Genomic DNA, 19692 nt, shown 5'->3' on the forward strand with positions numbered 1-19692 from the left:
AAACTTTCATGCCTGTACATTACTCAATCCACAATTTCTACTTTAATTCGGAAACAAAATACCAAAAATAAAAGATAGTGTAAGATAGGAATGAAGGTGAGGTATGTGCGAGTAACACATGCCTACAAAAGTATTGATAACATTACCTAGAAAAACAGCAATCATAATTGAGATAGGCATATACCATTAATAATGAGATTTAATAAGGAAAAGTAGCATAGATACATTATAATGGCTTAAGAAAGACCACAGTCCCTACACAGACACAGATGCCAAAGTTTACATATCACGGTGAAGGCACAAGACTGAAGTGTTACACAGACTAGACTGCCGGAGAAAAACTCGTCTCTCCCTGTCAGCCTATAGGGTTGCCATAAAGGTTTACTTTGTTTACTGTTTCACCAATTGCCGGTTTTCTCTAGAGTTTTTGAGTTTGTATCACCTGTTTGGCCGCTGCAAAGGTAAACATTCTGCAGACTTGATAAATTGTACCATAACAGACATAAGACTGTATACCTGTCCTGACAGTCAATTTAAACAGCAGTTCATACATGACATACAGTTGACGTTTAATGCACCTATGACACACTCATTCTGAAAAGATGATGACAAAGGTTTAACTGGCACTCTCAGTTGTTATATTACGGTTCTGTGTATTTATTGTAAACAGGAATGTCTGATGGTAAACTGAGAACTAACTAACAATTACAGTGTATCTATTAAAATGTACACTAAATTACAGTATATTCAATACTTAATAAAACATCATATTCTCAATAAACATAATGAAAAGATTCTTTTTATATAAAATCTATTCTACTTATACACACTATCTAATAAAGCCTATGTCATATATAGCTTAAATACTAAAAAAACAGAAAATTTGGGAAAAGTTACGAAATGCATATTTAAGAAATACTATGGTAGGCTATTAAAAGTTCTACAAAATATATGTTATATACTTACTAGAATTGTTATACACTGCTCTGTAGGCACACTTATATTTGTTCCTCCTAAAATATAATCTTCACCACCAGATTTAACAAATGTAGAAAACCTAAAGATAATTTTTTTTTTTTATTTTGATAAAATAAGAACTAATTTGTCAAAATCACATTTCATTAAAATTTGGAAATACAGCATTTTGAATGAAAATGACCTTCACGACAAGTAATATTATTTTATAATTAAAATTTAAAGTATTCTTTCTTTATCTGCCTGCAATATCATAAAATAAGAAAAAGTAATATGACATAATAACAAAAATAATTAATAAGAGAATGAGGAAAATAAATTTAATTACAAAAGTGTCATGTCAATTAGTGTTTATTTTAAGTGGAAACTGTTTGCCACAATATCAAGATTCATGACATGAAGATTTGAACTTTTTTGATTACTTAGGAAAACTCTACACTACAGCAAATATTCTATTCGACCTTCAGTAGTTGGTAATTCAAAGAGCCACATGGTGAGACTGAGCAACATGAGACTTAAAAAGAGAATTTCGAGAATAAACGTGGCCGCAAAAACATAATGAGATACAATTGCTAGATTTGCAGACAGACACAGGAAAAGTACCAAAATTTAAAAACATAATTTCAAAAACTGTTTAAAATAATTTATCAATTTATGATAACGAAAAGGAAAAAATAAAGATTATTTATATTTTTAAGATGATAGATATATATGCTGTATCTCATATTTTTATGACAGTTTTAATAATAGTTAACATTTTAATACATACATAGTGGTTATCTTGCATGTACATAAAATATTTACATTTTGGATAAATAACCCTGCCATTTTTTATAACATTTGCAACTGATTTTTTTGCTTTTTGTAAAAAATATTTATTGAGCATACCTCTTATGAATTTTGCACAAAAAGATAAAACTTTTAAAAATTGAAAGTGTATGTGAAGGATAAAACAAGTGAAAGTGTATGTGTAGGATCAATACTGAAAGAAATAAAGTATGTGGTCAACTTTCTTTGCATATTTACATTCCTTTCAAATTAATGAAAAACATGGTATATAAGTTTTTGTTCCTTAAAAAATATGAATTGGTCATACAAAATGCAAAAAAGTCTGATAAAAGAGGAGGAAAAAAGCCTTACCTATTGAAACTCTTCTTTAAAGTTCCTTTTGGAGCAGAAGAATCTTTACTTTCTTTTGGTGGAGCTAATGTTGTATTAGGAACTTGATTCTGAGTTCCAGACTGTTGGTCCTGAAGAAAAAATTTTAAATAGTATAACAAGCAAATAAAATAACATATTCAAAACGATCATTAAATACAGTTAGAGTTTATTTTAAACTAACCTGGGCAACCTTCTCTCTTCCAGCTAGCAGTGTAATTATTAAAAAATATATTAACCACATAAAAATAACATTTAATTAAATTCATAATAGTATGTATGTATGACTCTTTTGGAAATTATGAAATACAATATATTCAATTTGCACTCATTACATGCAAAATAACAATTGCTTTTATTTTACTTTTAAAATCTAAATGTGCAGAACTATCCTCACTGTCATATAAAATATTATTACCTTCTAATTATCATGCTGTAAGTATGACAAGTAAATCCTTATCATTTCAATTTTAACATTAACAAAAGATTAGAAAGAAAAATGGAAGAAGCATAATGCAATTTCATTTAAACTTTTTTTTTACACTTTGGATAAATTTTATTCGAATTTCTGTCATAATTAAAAGATAAATATTACTTATTCAATTTATATGTTTGGCAGTACATTCAGCTTATTAATGAAAATGATAGGCAAAGGAAGAACAAAAATCAGCAAACACACTGAAAACCATATTCTATTTAATATTGCTGTAAATATTTAAATTATTTTTTACTGTACTTTTTCTCCCCCTGCACTGTTTTGTATCGTTTCATTTATTTACCGTTCTTAGGTTGATAATTTTTGTGTTTAATTTGTGGCAACACGTCTTGTATTTAAGTGTTTATTTGTTACATAGAATTATAGGCCTTTTAATTCTCAGTGCAACAATGTTGGAATGATAAAAATAGCTCAATTAGAAAATGAGATATAGGCCATTTCCTTCCTAACGGGCTTTGGCGAAAATTTGCTGCCAAAGTGGCGATTTCTTGGCAATGGTAACTTTCTGGAAAATTTACAAAAATTCATTTTTGGAGCCCTATAACCATTCCTTCCAGAAGTTTCCATAGCACATGCTACAGAATGTAAATACAAGTCAGGAAGCTAGGGAGTTCAGTTGTGAATAACTGCACGATTTAGTGGTTAGTTGAATTACGAGTTAGAGTTTACACTCTGAGGAATTTGATGAACTTTACACTAATAAATCATATACTAAGGAGGAAATGCTTAATATCAGCATTCTCCTGAGTTATTTCCAGCTATTTATCATTATGCTGTGTGTGTTATTTATAGTGCTTATTTTTATAATTAATTGTTCATTTCTTTCTGCTCATTTTCATTTATTATTTAAAGAAATGCTGACACACACCTAGCTCACAACTATATGTTGGAAAAAAAATAGCAAGACTGCAGTCCTTTTAGAGCATGAAAGATTTATATACAAGAAAGAATACAAACAAGTAACTGCTATAAACATCCACTTATAAGAAATGTGTTTAATATCATCAATAACTGATCAAGCAAATATAGTTAAATATCCCCTTTTTAAATTATATTCTATTCATTTTCCAAAAATCTGCTATTTTTATTTATTTATTTATTTTTTTTTTTCATTTTCCAAACAAATTTTTATAAATTTTGAAATAGAAACAAATAGGCTGAAGTTTGCCTTTGGATTCCACACATTTCTCAATGAATAGATTTCCAGTAGAATGATTACAAAATAAAACTCTAGTTGTATTTTTTACTCTAAATTTTTTACATACTTTTAGAACAAAATTCTAAATATCAAAGTGTTCATCCATGTTAGCATTTTCTGAATTAATCCGAGTCAATTAACAGTAAATGTTTTAAAACCTTACTACAATATCTTATTTAAATTATGTACGTAAGGTAAAATGCAAGGGAGAACCTCCTTTCTACATGCCATCATGGTGTAACTGGAAGCATGCTCAACACTTATTTGAGAGCTCCAGGGTTCAAGTCCCGGTGAGGGCACTGCACATTTTTCATGCCTCCTGCTTCAAAAAAACCTAATGACTCTACAATTCTTTTTACAGTATTAACACATTTTATACTTTTTAAAATATATTTAAATATGGTTTACTTTTTCCCTTGATTTTTCCCAAGCATAAAATTAATGTTAAATAAAAAAAACCTTAATTCTGCAACCCTATTTTTTAGATTTTCAGGGTTTTAAAAGCAAAGGTTTCAATACCCTGGCTGCAGAAATTGAATCGAAATTTTCGATATAGCTCCATGATATGCTGATCATTAAGCTTTAGTTACTCATGTCACCTCACTGTACGAAATGTGTATAGCATTTTAATTATAATCAACAAAAAATTTAGATTGAATTTTGTCTAAAAACAATTTGGAGAACTTTTTTATTCTCTAAAATAACATAATTTATAATAGCAAACAAAACAAATTAATCATTTCTAAAATTTACTTCTTAATATGTTACAAATGATGCAGACTGCATATATTCAAACGATAATTACATGTGATTTTTGTAAATATAATAAAATTAATTTTTGTATATCACATGAAGAAGAGAATAATTACACAGAAGTATAAAGCAAGAGGTCTAGTAAGACTGATGCTACTACCAAAGGTAAAATTAAAACCATAAATAAAAGATATAAGCAAATACATTTTTTTAAGAATTCTGCTGAAACAACTGGAATAAATATACATGTATACATGAAAAATCTGAAAAATCATATATCTAATTTGAGTGAGCAGTAAATTTAAAAGTTACTTTAGAAGTTAGATTATTAAAATATGTACTTTAGTTTAATATTATTATTCATAATGTTATGATTTATTATAATTACAGCTATATAAAATTTATTATATATAAAATGCTTTTGAACTTCCTTTGTATAGCATGAATTACCTGACTGTATATGGAATCATCATCATCCCAATCATCTTCCCAGTCATCGACAGCATCAGCACCAGGCAATATAGCATCACTGTAAGGAGTTATGGTGGCATCTGGTGGAGGAGGTGGTGGAGGCATAGCAGGAGGTGGTGGACTATTGGTAACCTGTTAATAAATAAAAAAGCCAAAGAATGCATAAAGAATAAACTGAAATTTTTATAAATTATAATATAACAAAAGAAAAAATAAATATTTAACTTTAATAACAGGATTTAAAAGAAAAATTGCAATATAAATATTTAAAAACTTTTAATAAACTTGTTTCTTTATAATGTAAAGCCTGTATGATGTAACAGAACCGTTGATTCATAGTTATAAAAAAGTACTCATTCTCTCACAGTACACAAGGTGTTTTGTTCAAAAGGCAACAAACTTAGGAGGGTGACAGTAAGCAGCACAAGGAACAAAAATTGCTAGAAAACAGGGTATTGAAAATCACATTTAGTCAATTAAAATTATGAAAATAAAGCAGAGATTAACTTTGAGAGTAAAGACAAAGTAGCTATCAAGTGTTTTCTGGTTTTATTCCTAGACTGTCTCATCATGTCTGATATAAGCAGCATTGCAAAATGCATGCACTAGGGCAGAACTATAGGATACTGGCAATGGAAAGCAGTGGCATTGCAGTGGAAATCACATGAAATATGGTTTCCATTTCATTTGGGAGTAATATGGCTAACCACATGAATAAAGAATACACTGATATACATTTAATTTATGGCCAAGCAGGTAACAGTGGATGCTTAGAATGGCAGTAAACCTAAGAGCAATATCCAAGGAGGATAGTCGGCAGCATTTGTTAAGATCGATCAATGATTAGTCGTCACTGTGAGCTGTGTAATGATGTCCACATCCACCATTCTGAACAACTCTAATTTCTGATTGCTCTTTTTCCAATACTATACTCTGGACTGCAGGCTGTGTTGTAAACAAAATGTGAAATAAAATGTTTTTGTACTTATTATTGTACTTTTTGGGGGGCTTCCTTGCTAGATTTCACACCTTGCACAAATATTTTCATGATTAAACATGTTTTGTGATAGCATGTGCCATGATAATTATCTTTTCTCTTGATGTCTACTACTGTCCTTCTGATTTTGTTGCTGTAACATAATACCTTATATCAGTGGACTCAAACTCAGCAGCTGAAGCCAGATTAAAAAAAGAGAGAGAGAGAATCTTTTCTCAACAAAATTTTAAATTTCACTTATTAAATATTTATCAGGAAGTAAATAAACAATACTAATAATGCAAAGGGAGAATTCAAATATATATCTATTTTCTACCTAAAATCTACAGGTGGGTACCTGCAAGATATTGCTGCTGGCTATAATTTCAATTTCTTCAAAAGCAACAATCAAAAGTTATGCGCAATTCCATAGACATAAGGGTCTAATTAAAAGGACAAATAAAAAATACTTATAAACTACATATTAGTTCGTCTTTCTCTCTACACAGCAATAGGATTTGACAACTGTGCAACCAGCCAACCAACTGATGACTGAAGAAATGTATAAATCAGAAGAAACTAGAAACATCTCTATAGAAAAAATTAGAAACACCAGATTACTGAAGTACCAACAACTGTCAGCAGGACAACTAAATTTATTGTTTGTACTGATGTGAGAAGCTCTTTTACTTTAATATAGTCACATAATTTCAATACAAGCATATAGTGATAAATTTATTCATTCTACACTTTTGCACTCAATAGCAGCTGCATATATAAGGTCAATCCATATCTCTAAAAACTTAAGCACCATATTTACAACAAATAGATAATTGAAATTTATTTATAGGTCATGTAAAATTGCATCGTAGCCTGCAAGTTTGAGACCACCCTATATGTTTTTAACATCAAGATCAGATGAGAAACAGCTCAAACTCTAATTGCCAACCAAATGGTATTACACTCATGACCAGTGCCAGATTTGTATATAAGCTATAGCTTAGTCCCCCCCCTAAAAAAATTCCCATATCCAATGTAAAGAATAATGTCTCATATCCCAAATCTCAAACAGATTTGGACAAGTCTAAATCCAGATCTGCCCCTGATAACAAGATAAAAATCTTATGCTGCGTGGAATGAGTTATGATTTATTACTTAAGATTATTATTTATAATAATTCCTATTTTGACAGGATTTCATTTTCTTTGCAAATGAATTTGAATGAATACAGGGTTCATACTAAATACTTTGAATGAAAATTAAGGGCTTTAAGTATCATTAATGAAAAATATTAAGGACCTATCAGCAAACAGAACTAACTAAATAAAAACAATTATCAATGTAACTGGCTTCATTTTTGCAAAATTATTCTGAGCATAAAACAGAAGTACAAAGTAAATTTCACAATCAAACACAATCTACTATTTAATACACAACAAGTCTGAGGATAAAACCAATTTTTCTCAAATGTTTTCAAGATGCTAATATTAAATTATGAACATAATTTATTGAAGGAGGAATTTCTAGAAATGTCTTGAGGGAACTTCTCGGAGCTTTACACTGTTAAAAATTTCTCTTTCATAAAAACATTCATTAAAAATGCAATCCAAGAAAAATTTCTAAGAAATAAGCAATTACACACACAATTTATTATATTGGTTTACTAAAAGATACCACAGAACAATTATATATTAATGGATACAAAACATCCATAACAATACAAAATTTTTGTGTCTTTTCAATCTAAAGTTTTTTTTTTTTTTTTATATTTCTGTTTATTTACATTTAATTTGTTCTCTTTAATTACTTTTTTAAGTTGATTTATTTCAATAAAGATATCGATGTTCCTACTCTACTACTAGTCTGCAGATCATCTTCTAAAGTATCTGCTTATTTGTTAGTATCCCTTTGAAGAATAAACTTTAGTTTCATCATCAAAAATCCTTTGTAGTAAAAAATGTTTCTCTTCTTTGAATTTTCAAATTTAATTTAAAAATGTTTCTTGTTCTAATAAATTCTGGATTTATTTAGAACATGCAAAAGAAGTTTCTAATCTTATAAGGTATAAAGAAAAACGCATTTGGGATCAGAAGTGGAAAATATACTTCCTTTTAATATTACAACCCCATTGTTTGAACGATGCCAACAGCCTTCTTTTTAATGAAATGCACCAAAGCAGCAAGCCTCCTCAGAGTTTGCAAACTGTAATGGAACGGCCAGCAGTCCTAACCCCAAAGCTCTCAATGAGATTGCTGCTTTGGCATAGACTGTGAACTTGAGAGCTCTTCACGTCGTTTAAATAATGGAGGCCATGATTATAAACAAGGGTTTAACCCTAGCATATGGTACACAGGATTTAATGATTTTTGGCAACATTACGAGGAGCAGTAAACACGATATTTATGATGTGCGGTAAACACATCATGGTGTTGGCAACAATTTTCAAAATAGCACCAAAGCCATAATGTATACTAGGATTTTACCTAAACAAGTACCATAGCAAATTCGGATAACTCAGGCACCATAGCAAATTCGGAATAGTTTTCACTATTTTCCGAAAATTCTTCAAACAACATGTTAATCCTCTGGCTGCTCATCCCGCGATTTCCACGGGCAACTCAAATGTGGCAAAATCTGCTCATTCCGCGATTTCTGAGGGCATGTGTTTTTCTTCTTTTATTGAGGAGCGCAATCCCCCCTTTTTTTCCCTGTTTAACCCATTGAAATAAATTATATATAGTATTTGATGTTTAGCTTACGTTTTGGTCAACAGATATTGTTAGTTGTCCACTAAATTGCGGCATTTGAAGGCACGTGGTATTACCGCTCAAACTTCGCTTTTTGCCACTTTTTTCTTACAGAAATTGCTGCTAGAAAATACAGCGATTGACAGAGAGTATATTCCTGATGACTTATTAGATTCTGAAAGCGATTTTAGTTTTGATAGCGATAGTGATATAGATTTTTCGGACTGCTCCTCATATAGTGATGACTCTGATCATGATTCAATAAACTTGAACTCTATCATACTAAACTGTGTTTCTCAGGTATTTTTTCCTGAGTGCTTTAAATTTTCTTAAATTTTATACACTTTACTTTTTTATCTTATGCAATAAATAGAAATTAACTGTAATTCAACTGTAATTTATTAAAAAAAAATTTTTTTGGTGATAACATCTGAAATTTGTTTTTTCTCATGATAAAAATCTATATATAAAATATTTTCTAAAAAGAAAAAAAGCATTTTTCAATTCTCCAATATATATAAATTTAAAACATGCAAAATAAAAAAAAATACACAATTTTTGAAGCGATTTCGGTCCACAAATTGAGCAGTCAGAGGGTTAATCTCATCCCAATCTTGCTAAATGCATCTACTCTGAGTTTATAGCATTGAAGGATCTTTCATTTTCTCATGGGTTTTACTAGATTTTTAGCCAATAAAATACCTGCCAACTTTGTGAGAATATAAATCAGAAAAAATACTTGAAAAAAATTTAGAAAAAAAGCGTAAAATGAATTTTACAGTTAAAACTAACATATATCAGAAGCTTATGAAAGAGCTACATGGAAAGTGAGTTAACATAAAAAAATTATTAAAATGAAATTAGTGGCATGATTAAAGTAACCCTTTTGCTCAAAAGTAGTTCAGAAATTCTATTTTATAACATTTATATTTGTATTCAAATTTTAGAATCAAGATATTTGAAAATTGGGAAAAGAAAGGCAGACACTTTAAAGCAAGACACATATGGAAAAAATATTTTTGATTAACACTATTTTTCTTGATAATATCATTTTAACCCTTTGTTGCATACAAATAATCTAGAGAAGTTATATGAAAATGTTTGTATTTTTTCTACTTAAAATAACCTAATAATAATAAAATAATTTTAATGATAATTAAAAAAATATTCAAATTTTGTTTTAAATAATTGCTACAGTTTGTTCACTACAGTGAACAGCATTCATATACGAACATGCATACAAATCTCTTCCCAGCAATCTACGGTCATTGCATTTGAAATCATTTCCTGCCTTGTTTGCAGTGATCATTACCATCTTCTAAATGGTAAATCTACAACTGACATGTACATACAGATCCCCCAAAATACCTTCATTTCGTCGATTGTGATCGAATTCATTTTGCTACGATTTTCTAACCTGTACCTTTCGGATTCAAATGTCCTAGAAATTCGTTGCCAAACATAAACATTTCCAGTGGTGTTTTGGCTTTATAAGCAGTACATTTGGGTTTCAATTCACTCTTTTCGGTAGATCTTTATCTACCTACTCCACAATTTTCTCAAACTGACATTTAAAATAAAATGTCTAAAATTACTAATTATGAATGAAAAATGGCAGTATAAGAAAATGTAAGCAATATTATATAATGTTTACTATGAGATAGTATTGTATTAACTTGGAAACAGAAGTAGCAGCCATTTTCCAAATAGCAATGCTTTACGTAGTGATGCTATTTAGCCATCTATGATCGACAGTTGAAAGTTCTAATAATATAGAATGAATAAACACAGGAATGGAATCTGTTAAGGCCTTTACAGAAGAATAAACAAATTTAAACTTTTGTCTACTAGAGTAGACATGATGCAACAAAGGGTTAATACAATGTCTTCATTTTAACAATATGTGTGATCATTGAATTTATCAAAAACAAACCACAAATCATTGAATGAAAATTTTAGACACAAATTGACTCAAAATTGCCAGAATGTTCATAAGTTGCCAAGCTTAGCAATGCACAACAAAATTCAGATTGCAGAAAAGGAAAAAGATATATCGGGTTTTAATGAAAGTTTCCTGCCACTGCAAATATCGAATGTTTGCGAACTGCACAAATAGTTCAATTGGCATGTTTAATCATATTTTGTCAAAAGATTTTTGGCATTTGAAAGAATGAGACTTGCTTTAGAACATTGTGTTGCGAAATTTGTAAAAAAATATTGTTATAATTACGCACAAGGTGTCTGAAATGGAAGCATCATGCTACCCGATTAGAGTCATCATTTATTTCCAGTTCTCTTGATGTCAGCTCTTGATGTCGTTTGTTAACAGTTTGAATTTTCACGACACCATTTCCCCTCCCATATCGACATAAATTAATGATCCGAGTAAGTAGATTAATTAATGGATTATTTATTTTGAGTAGAAATATCTATGAAAATCCGAATTTAAATTATCCCGAAAAGTTTTCTTGCAAGTTCGAATGTTTGTAAGTTTCCGAAAGAACGAATCCTGTAAGTTCTTTGATTTTGTATCGTATTCCTCAATTTCCTGTATACCTGGTTATATCACAACAATACATTTCCCCTCTGCATTGCATTATTACAAAGCAGTAGTCAAATTGGTTTACATATCTTCTCATTATGGAAGAATACATTACTTGTCATTCTTTCATCATGGAAGCTTTCCTTCCTTACATATACATTCTTTGGCGACAACCAAGGAAAACAAACCAAAATTTTCGAAGGAACTATTTTCATCCATTAGAGTCAAGATGCATGAGGGAAATACCCAACGTCTCGGACATACAAAGAAGCAGTTAAGCAAAATCTTCTCACTAAGCTAAGTGAAGTTACTGATTGGATCAGCGATAGAAATACCAAGGAATTCATTCAGGAAATACTTATAGTGCGTCTATTCATAAAGCGAAAGCACCTTACAAAAAACATGCAACAGATGTGCATAAGACTAGCAGTAAACAACCTATTCACTAGATGGAGGCACCTAAGCTAAAATTCGACTTTCCTATAGCACTATGTTTCTCCTGGCCAATACTACTAACGAGGCATTTTTTCGCACGTGACCACCAATTTGAGAGATTTTACAGCTACATGTTTCACGAAAACAGGCTTTGGATCTTTTGTTACCTACACTTTCTTTGCTGTGCTAGCCATAATAAAAGATGCAATATAGAATTGTACATAGTTCAACACAGGATGGACTCACGCCCAGGCCCCTGAGATCCGTGATCCAATTACTTAAGTTTTTCAGAACATCCTTCTTCCTTTTCAGTGCCCCATTCATATCTTTTGTCCACATCCTGGAAAAGTTTCCGGAATCATTGATAACCTTCATGAAGTTCAACTTTCTTGAAGGTCACGTTTTTATCACAGTAAGCATAGAATCACTGGCCTATTAAATCAAAGTCCAAGAAACCTTTTATCAAAGCAGGCACACTGTATTTGTTTTGAAAGACTCAGCAAACAACAAATTAAGAACACCTTAACTTTTGTTCTGGTGCAGTTGATTGTTCCTTGTTGTTTACAATGTCAATCTGCGATAGCTCTGTTACAAGCCATGGGGGTCTGAATTCTATATTCATCAAACGGACATCATACTTTCTATATTTCTATTCACACAAAGTGATACTTTTTCTGTTTCGGGTGATAATTTTCAATGAATTACATATAAAGTTACAGTCTTAGTTACGTATAAATGTTAGTTACGTATAAAAGCCGAAAGAGAAATAAGAAATAAACATATGTAATTAGCTTGGTTATTTGTAAATACTCACACTCAGAATAGTATTTGCATAAAGATAATGGAAATATCAGATGAACAAAATTAAGGACTTTTAATGACCAAAAATTGTTTCTAAAAAACATGACAACTTTTAAGAACTGTATGAACCCTGCATATAGTAAAAAAGGTAAAACTTTTCTTCAGACGTCTAAAGCATACAGGCAGTTATTGGCTTTTTGAATAACTTACTTTTTGGAAGTGGAGGTCTTTCTTTCTCTATTTCTGGTGATATTTTTCAATGAATTTCATATACAGTTACAATGAAAGAATTTTTCAAATCTTAGTTACAAATGAAAACCAAAATAGAAATGAGTTGTAAACACTGATTTTTTAAGTTTCTCTAAAAACCCTAACAAATTTAATAACAATAAAAACTCACATAAAAATTAAAAAAATATATTAAACAAAGGTACTTGTATAAAAAACTAATTTGTACTACTAAAAAATGAAGAAATAAATTTTAGATATAAACTAAATTTTGATTTAGGGAACGTAATATATTTTTTACAGCTTATTCAAGTATCCCAGCAGATAAGAGAGCAAATTACTTTTCTTTAACATTACATAAACCTTTCTGCTATAATAAATGCTTTTTGGTATAATAAATATACAGAAATTACGATTTAAGTTTAAAGAAATTTCTTTTACAGCAGTTCTCGCAGAAACATGATGCGGCTCTAACTCAAATAAAATTTATATGTATGAAATATGGTACACTACTTAGTCTCCAAAAGAAAGCAATTAATTTATTTAATTTCTTTTTATGAAGTTATTAGTAAAAAACTGATTAATGTCCAAATGTAATTTTTTTTCATTCCTTTATAATTTAAAAAAACTGAATAATGCTGTTCAATAACATAAAAAATACTATATTCATTTTATCAAACAATTTTGCAAAGAAAGCATTTAAATGTTAGATTTGCTTATGGATGCTTTACAGGAAGTGTTTACTAAATTTCTGAATCATTAGCAAACTAAATTGGGATGGTCTGCAAGTAAAACAAAAAACACGTGTGATGCATCAAAAACATTTAATATCACAGAAAATTTGTAAGAAGTTAAAAAAGAAGAATTTTTGTTTAGAAGTTGAGTGGATATTCAAATTGAGGAGAAATTTATGGCAGTTGGAAGCTTTGGTAATTTCTAATAAATCTGATGACAGTCACAGGTTAAAAAGATATTACTTTTAGAAAATTAGAAGAATTCATAAAATTTCAGGACAACAAATATATGGCATGCTTGCCATGGAACAAGCATATAGGGAAATTGGAGGATAATTCTGAGGTAAATGATCCAAGTCTCTGTGGTGTAGATTTAAGAAGAATGCGAAATTTTGTACACACTACAAAGCTGTGATTGACAAACATTTACAAGAAAATACAGAAGAAGAACTAAAGTTTTTAAAAACGGAAAAAGAGTACTTTTTATCGCATTAAGCTGTAATTAGGGAAAACAAATATACCACAAAACTTTGTGCTGTCTTCGAAAAATGCTATAAAATTCACTGAATGTTTGTTTAGTATTTGATGTTTCTTTCCATTTGAAACCTGTTTTAGTACTTTTAAAAAATGATGTAAATACAGTTTAGTGGCTTTTGGAAAACCCAGTTGTAGCTTTCGAATTTTCTTGAATTCCAATATACAGCTCTTAACTGACAAGAAGTTTGATTACTCCTGTTATAAACCATCATACATTAGACTTGAAAATAAACTATAGTAAAAACTTTTCTCAAAATAACTTTCTGTCATATTTACAGACACTACTGGGATGTTTGTCCTTTTATTCTTTCAGAAAATCATTTATTTAGTTAGTGTCGCAAACTACTTTCTGATTGATCCCAAACATACTCAACAGAACGGATACATTTTTATAAAAAGTAATTATCTCAAGATGCATACTGCCACATTATTCACAGCATGGGTCTTGTTTAGTGAGTAATACAATGTTCAGAAAATTTTCTGCTTTGAAGTTAAAAATATAGGATTTATTAATAAACTATGACTTAGCATCAAATTGCTATGATTGATGTAAAAGTTGCACAGATTGACTATGTCTCACAATATATATTTCCTGGAGCCCAAATGCAAAGAATCTTATGTTTCTCCATTCTGCATTTGGCTTTTTTGTAGCTCATTATAAATTTTGAACCACATATTTTAGTTCTTGATCTTGACAGATCTGAGTAGGCTATCAAAGAATTTCTGGAGTTTTAAAAAGCTCAATTTTCTTGAATCTATCCTCCATCCACTCATTAGTTTGTTCTTATGATTTTAGTCAGTATACTAGGTAGACTCACTCAAAAATGACAGTTCTAGTATATCCCCCATTTAACTGGGCCAATTGATGAAATTCACTTCTCGTTTTCCATGTCTCAAAAGCACGATTTAGGATACATAGTAGATTCACATAAAGCATTATTCTAACATATGAATTTTGACATAAAACTGGATTTTTATGAAATGACATGCCAATTTTTTTCCCCATATTTCGGTACCACGTTTCAAATTGTCGCAAAATGCTAAATTTTGTAAAAACCGCAAGTTTTTTTTGGTTTGTTTGTTTTTAAATTTGCAGTCAAAATTTTAACATAGATATATTAATTGAATTTAGCATATATTTAATAATATCAACTTTTAATTTAAACTTAATTTCTTCTTTTATAATTTGAAATTTGGTTTTAATGCAATGTTAATGTTTCATACTTTTTTCTGATTTATTTTAAAAAATTTTATGTGTATATAATTTTTACAAATTTTTCAAAAATTTTTTATTTATAACCTATAAAATTTTTACTGTCATCCTAAAGTAATTTTTTTAGGCATTATGATGGAAAATTACTCTGCAGCTATCTGTTTATTAGCCAAGTCTTGGTAGAGACATTTTCAGAGAAATTGGTTATTATTTACATTAGATAAATATGATGAAAGCAGCTATTCAGCACTTTATTCATTTGAGAAAAGTGAGAGATAAGACCAGTAAATGCTGCAGAAATAAAATTACAGCATTCAATAGTTTTATCTACTAATACATTGGTAGAAGCCATTAATTCATAATGATTTGTATGATGCTGACTTCCTAGCTCATAATCTACTTTAAAAGATATTTCATCAGCTTTAATATGATAGAAAATTGATAAGGTAATTCAACTGTAAAGACTTTTAACTAGTATCTAGTATCCCTTAACATAAATATTTTTAAAATAGAGAAATATCCATTTTTTTACTAGCAACTATTAACTAAATGTTTAAAAATCCTAAAACAATCAGAAACTGCACCATCAAGACAATGACTTAAATTTCAATTGAAAAACTTTTATCTGCACCAAAGATGATAAAACATGCATTCAAAAAACAAGATTTTTGTTACAATAAAGTTATTCAACCTTAAATAAAATTCAAATAAATTAAATATCACAATTTCAAAACAAGCATTCACAAAATAAACTCAAATACACATTAAGAAAATTTCCTTTTAGAGATACTTTAAAAAGATTTTTAACACCTTGGCAAAAACAATTCAGCATTAGAAATAATATTAAGTAAATTGCTAATAACATGGAGTCATAAACAAACATTAATCAAGTATATTTATGGTTTTCATTACTGTTCACCATACGTCAAATTTTAAGTATTTGTGAAAGCCTGTACACAAACTTCAAACATTTCATGAAATATCTATATTTTACATATAGATAAATTACCTCTTCCTCCATGCTAAGCCTTATAAAACTTTTCATTGCCCAACAAACAACTGATGTTTAATATTAAAGAAACAATAGATGACAATAGCTAATAAAGACAATAAGTTTTATATCTCTTGATAAGGTTATCCTGTTTGTCTCTATTTTACTGTTAATAACTCTACTGGTTACAATAAGCATTTTAATCACTGTATTTAATCTGAAGTTGTCAAGCACACAAGGAAAACTTTCTTATCTTATCATTAAAAATGCTTGAATCCAAGGACATAAAGAAGTTAATGAATATGTACAGGAATGTCCCTATACATATTCAGCTACTTAATATTAAGTGAAGGTAAATACAATATGTATTTATAACATTACAGTAATGATAACAATAAAAGGAGTACATCATAATATATAGCTCAGGTCTTGCATATTCTGACAGAAAAAATAACAATTTTTGACCTTTTTACTGTGTTTGCAATAAAAGCAGATATTGGAATTAATTCGAAACAAATAATTAATTACATACAGAAAAATTTTGGCTTGCCAAAATTGAAAGCAGTATAAAAATTTTTTTAAGGCAAAGAGACTCGGAAAATTCTATTTGAAATACAAATGGGATTCCACGCAGATATGCATACATACATACATACATATATACAGAGTGATTATAAAGTTCACTTTCAAATGGTCATAAAAGAAAACCTACTGGACCAAATGTTACCAAACTTGGTAATCGTGTAAAAGAGATCATGGGAATTTATTAAAAAAAAAAAAAAAAAGAGTTAAAAAAACTCCTCACTGGGGGGGGGGAATGGCGCTGTGCGCAATATTGTTAAACAGAATAAGGGTCCAAATCTAATTTATCCTTTTGTTACAAGGGTTTAACATGTTGTATACCCTTAAGAAACATTGACCTAAAGAAAAATTATATATTTAAAGGCGCTGAAAGTCGAGTGCGCCATCTGTAACAAAGAAACTAGTGTGTTCTGAAGCCTAAATTCAGCACGAAGGCATGAAGAAATCGGTTTAAAACTTTTTTAATCGTTTCTAAAACGAAACTGTTTGTGGTGTGAGGCAAAACCGCAATGCCTTATAATTGGGTTACAGCAGGAAGAAGCAAATGATTTATGCAAATAATCTAAACAATTCAGCATAATTGAAAGATGTGATACACCGACATGTCCATAACATTCCTGCTGATACTCTAAGAGCTGTTGTTAAGAATGCAGTAATACGATTTAACTTGCTTTTGGAAAATAGTGGACACTATATTGAACATGTTTTGTAACGCGTTTCAGGAAATGTATTCTTAACAACAGGAAATGATTAAATAGATTTTAAACTGATTTCTTCATGTCTTATTTCATTTAACAATATTGCATACAGTGCCATTTCCCCCTGTTGGTGAGTTTTTTAACTCCCCCCCCCAAAGAAAATAAATTTCCATTATCTCCTTTACAAGATTACCAAGTTTAATAACATTTGGTTCAGTAGTTTGCCTTTTATTACCATTTCAAAGTGGAACTTTAATTCTAACCACCCTGTATACAACAAAACACAATGAAAATTTTAGCATACAAATTGTGATAATTGTCTTGATGTCTTCACCTCCCAAAAAACTGAAATATGATTAAAATTAAGAAGTAAAAATTTTAATTGCATATTTACATTAGAAACATACGTATAGCAGCATGAAGTTATATGGTTCTAACGAAAATTTATAAAACATATTCTTTGCATTTAATACTATCAGGTTTCTTTCAAGAAGGTTTTCAAGGTGTACTGTGAAAATATTAATACAGATTCACTGTAAAAACTGTGTAGTAAAAGCCCAATGTTTTAAAGATGTTATCCAATATTTTTAAAGGGTAATGTACTTTTTCAGTTTCCATATGTATCTTTTTCCCCATATAAGCATCATTAAAAATAAAATGCATCTCAGAATCACTGATTTTCTTGAATTACTAATTATAATAAAACCTCTTGAGGTGACCATCTTCCCAAGATTGCCATATCTGAAAGTGACCATTATTTCTGAGAACGTACACAAACACTGATATTGAATATCACATTTTTCTCAAAAATGACAGTTCTACAGAAGATAAAAGATATCTATGTACTTTCCTTTTGATAGTACAGTTGGCAGAGATCTGCAAACTTGTGGCAATCATTCTGACAAAATTTTGAAGAAACAGATCACTCTTTATTTAGCTAAATAATCCCAGATCACTATTTATTTAGTTAAACAATCATCAGATGCAAATTACCAATATAGCATATAAAAAAATAACAAATATCAGCTCTAGCTCTGAGATTATATGGCAAATGAATTGATATGCTCTGAGATTATATGGCAAACACTTGCAGCCAAAAATCCCTAACAGCATTTAAAATGGTCATAATCTTCATGAAGTGAGTGCCACAAAAATTCCCTTAAATATAAAATCTAAGTTTTCCAGAGTTCTGGTAAATCTCCAAGTCTCTCAGTGCTTTAGCATGATGGCAGGGGTCCTTATAACTTTGAAAATACTCTACTGCTTGATATTCTGTAGAAAGTATCAAATTTGTTTTAAAATTTTAATAATTATCTCCAAATGTGAAAAAAGAGCAGTTAATTTACATCCTTTTTTGAAGAAATAAAAGTAGCTTATTGAGAATTAATCAGCTACATAAAACAAAAAATGAAAACTTTAAGCATAGTGATGATTATGCTTATCTATTACTGGTGCCAAATTGTTTTGCTTAATGGTAGTTTTTGTTTGCAGATATAATTTACAGGAAAATACACACTGATCAAAATTATTTAGAATCATAGTTGGTAATTTTAAAAATAAGTTTTCCCAAATCACTAATTCAAAATGGGAATACTGGTGTAGTTAACAAACCAAAGTTGATTTTAAAAATAATTGTTAGATATATTTTAGCATTTTATTTCATTCACATTATTTTTTTTAAAATTAAAGTCATTTTCTTTTATTGGCGGTACAACAATTAAGGGGCATATCTTTCAACTCTGGACAACTTAAAATTAAAGAAACATAGTATGTATAGTTTTAAAGTATGAATTGAAAATTGAAAAATGTGAAAACAACTAATTTTGCTTCATACTAAATAAACATTGGGTTTCTAAAACAAGTAAGTTTTTTATAGAATTAGATAATTAAAATTAACAGCTATAAAAACAAGTCACTTGTGAGGTTAATTAAATGATCCTCAAAACCCTGCATGTGAAAACCACTTTGCAATTAAAATTTCCATACAAGAGTATGGGCATAATACTCTGCTATATCAAGATACAAAATCAACGAAAACTATTTTAATATTGTTCAATAAAAATTCAATTCATAAAAGAAAAACTATAAAAACTTATAAACTGAAAGAAAAAAATATCTTGATTTTTAATACAAATGCTATCAAGTAGGATATTCAGT

General features: G+C 29.4%; 1 protein-coding gene across 3 annotated transcripts in view; it reads right to left on the reverse strand.

The window, feature by feature from the left end:
- Window positions 1-19692, reverse strand: part of SH3PX1 (sorting nexin 33-like protein SH3PX1) — a 71806-nt gene that overhangs the window by 33607 nt on the left and 18507 nt on the right. Inside the window, exons 1-4 of one of the 3 annotated variants that reach the window (XM_085827036.1) lie at window positions 16274-16424; window positions 5031-5183; window positions 2116-2225; window positions 967-1057 (exon numbers count right to left, since the gene is read on the reverse strand). In XM_085827036.1, coding sequence (XP_085683162.1) covers window positions 967-1057; window positions 2116-2225; window positions 5031-5183; window positions 16274-16309 — 390 coding nt within the window. In that variant the 5' untranslated portion in view covers window positions 16310-16424. Of the gene's footprint in view, window positions 1-966; window positions 1058-2115; window positions 2226-5030; window positions 5184-16074; window positions 16196-16273; window positions 16425-19692 lie in introns of those variants that run through there. The other 2 variants (XM_085827037.1, XM_085827035.1) reach the window with 2 other exon arrangements.

This window comes from Stegodyphus dumicola, chromosome 11 (assembly GCF_044657685.1).
Source record: "Stegodyphus dumicola isolate Sdum_Otavi_A_Nest chromosome 11, ASM4465768v1".
NCBI classification, from domain to species: Eukaryota; Metazoa; Arthropoda; class Arachnida; order Araneae; family Eresidae; genus Stegodyphus; species Stegodyphus dumicola.